We start from the raw sequence: 1,208 nt of genomic DNA, 5'->3' as shown, positions 1-1,208 counted from the left end.
TATTATATATTATCTTATTTGCCTGTCTAAGACAGGCATTATCATTTATATTTAACAGAGGAGAAAACTGAAGTTCAGAAAGATTAAGTCGTTCTCTCAAAGTTGCACAAGTAGTTAAGTGTCAGGTTTGATTCAAAGCTACGTCTGTATGATTCCATTGTCCAACCTCAACTCATGAACTATATGAAGAAATCAAATACCTTGAAAGTCAAATACTAAAGAAATCACAAAAGAAAACCCTCTAAAACTCAGGAAACATTTTAAATATCTCTTGAACCAGTTAACTAGCAACCTATGAGTTGATTCTGACTCATAGCAACTCCAGTGAGCCTTTCCAACATTCATTCGGAGTAGCCCCATGTCTGAAGTCAGATACCTTTTCAGTTAGCTCAATATCGCATAAATCCAGGCCATCGAATTCTGCATGGTCAGTGGGTGGCACAGTCCGGCGACAGCACACCACCGTCACTTCTATAGGGAGTTCCTTTAAAATGTTGACCACATCTTGGTGATTTTCCCCCAGCAAAGTTATACCATTCACCTGTGGGGGGGGGAAAATTGTCCAAGAAAGAATAATATGGAATGACACAAAAAACATTTGAAATAAAGTTTTTATTTAATAAATTTAGATTTTACACTGGTGACTATCACGGTTCTCAAAAACACATTAAACCTGTGGTAGTGCTAACTGGCACAATTTATATCAAAATTCAGAGGGGTCTTTTGGCATTGGACCTTCTCAAGATATTGACAATCAAATCAATAACTTTCATCATTTTGATTTGCCAATGTAAAAACTCAGAAATTAAAAGTTAATGAAAAAAAAAAAATAAGCCACCCAAGGATGAAGGGGAAAAGGAGGCAGTCCTTTTTAAAAAAAAAATGACATTTAATATAATTATTAAGTTAAAAAAATGTTCCATGCCCATATTGTATGACAGCATGTGATTTGAAAAGTAGAGAGAAATACTGTATTTAAATTTTCTTATTTATGCTTTAAAATATCTGCAGGGATACACAAGAACTGAATAACAATTGTTATCCATTGAAAGGTGACAGAGGGCTAGGGTGGAGGTGCAGTGAGGTTCGCCATCAGCAATACCACAGAATACCAGGCAAAGCTGATCCAGGGCAGAGCTCCAAAACTCAGAACCACATAGGTAGGAAAATTTAAAAGTTTGAAGGCTTATAACTAGTGGAACTTGCAG

General features: G+C 35.9%; 1 protein-coding gene across 1 annotated transcript in view; it reads right to left on the bottom strand.

Annotated features, from left to right (window-relative positions):
- MPDZ (multiple PDZ domain protein) overlaps positions 1-1,208 on the bottom strand; it is a 236,534-nt gene that overhangs the window by 134,902 nt on the left and 100,424 nt on the right. The window contains exon 13 of the mRNA XM_006864508.1: positions 377-541. Within this exon, the coding sequence (XP_006864570.1) occupies positions 377-541 (165 nt within the window). The remainder of the gene's footprint in view (positions 1-376; positions 542-1,208) is intronic.

Source organism: Chrysochloris asiatica, unplaced genomic scaffold (genome assembly GCF_000296735.1).
Source record: "Chrysochloris asiatica unplaced genomic scaffold, ChrAsi1.0 scaffold00065, whole genome shotgun sequence".
NCBI classification, from domain to species: Eukaryota; Metazoa; Chordata; class Mammalia; order Afrosoricida; family Chrysochloridae; genus Chrysochloris; species Chrysochloris asiatica.
Note: the sequence above shows the minus strand (reverse complement) of the source record. Positions and strands in the feature narration are given on the sequence as shown.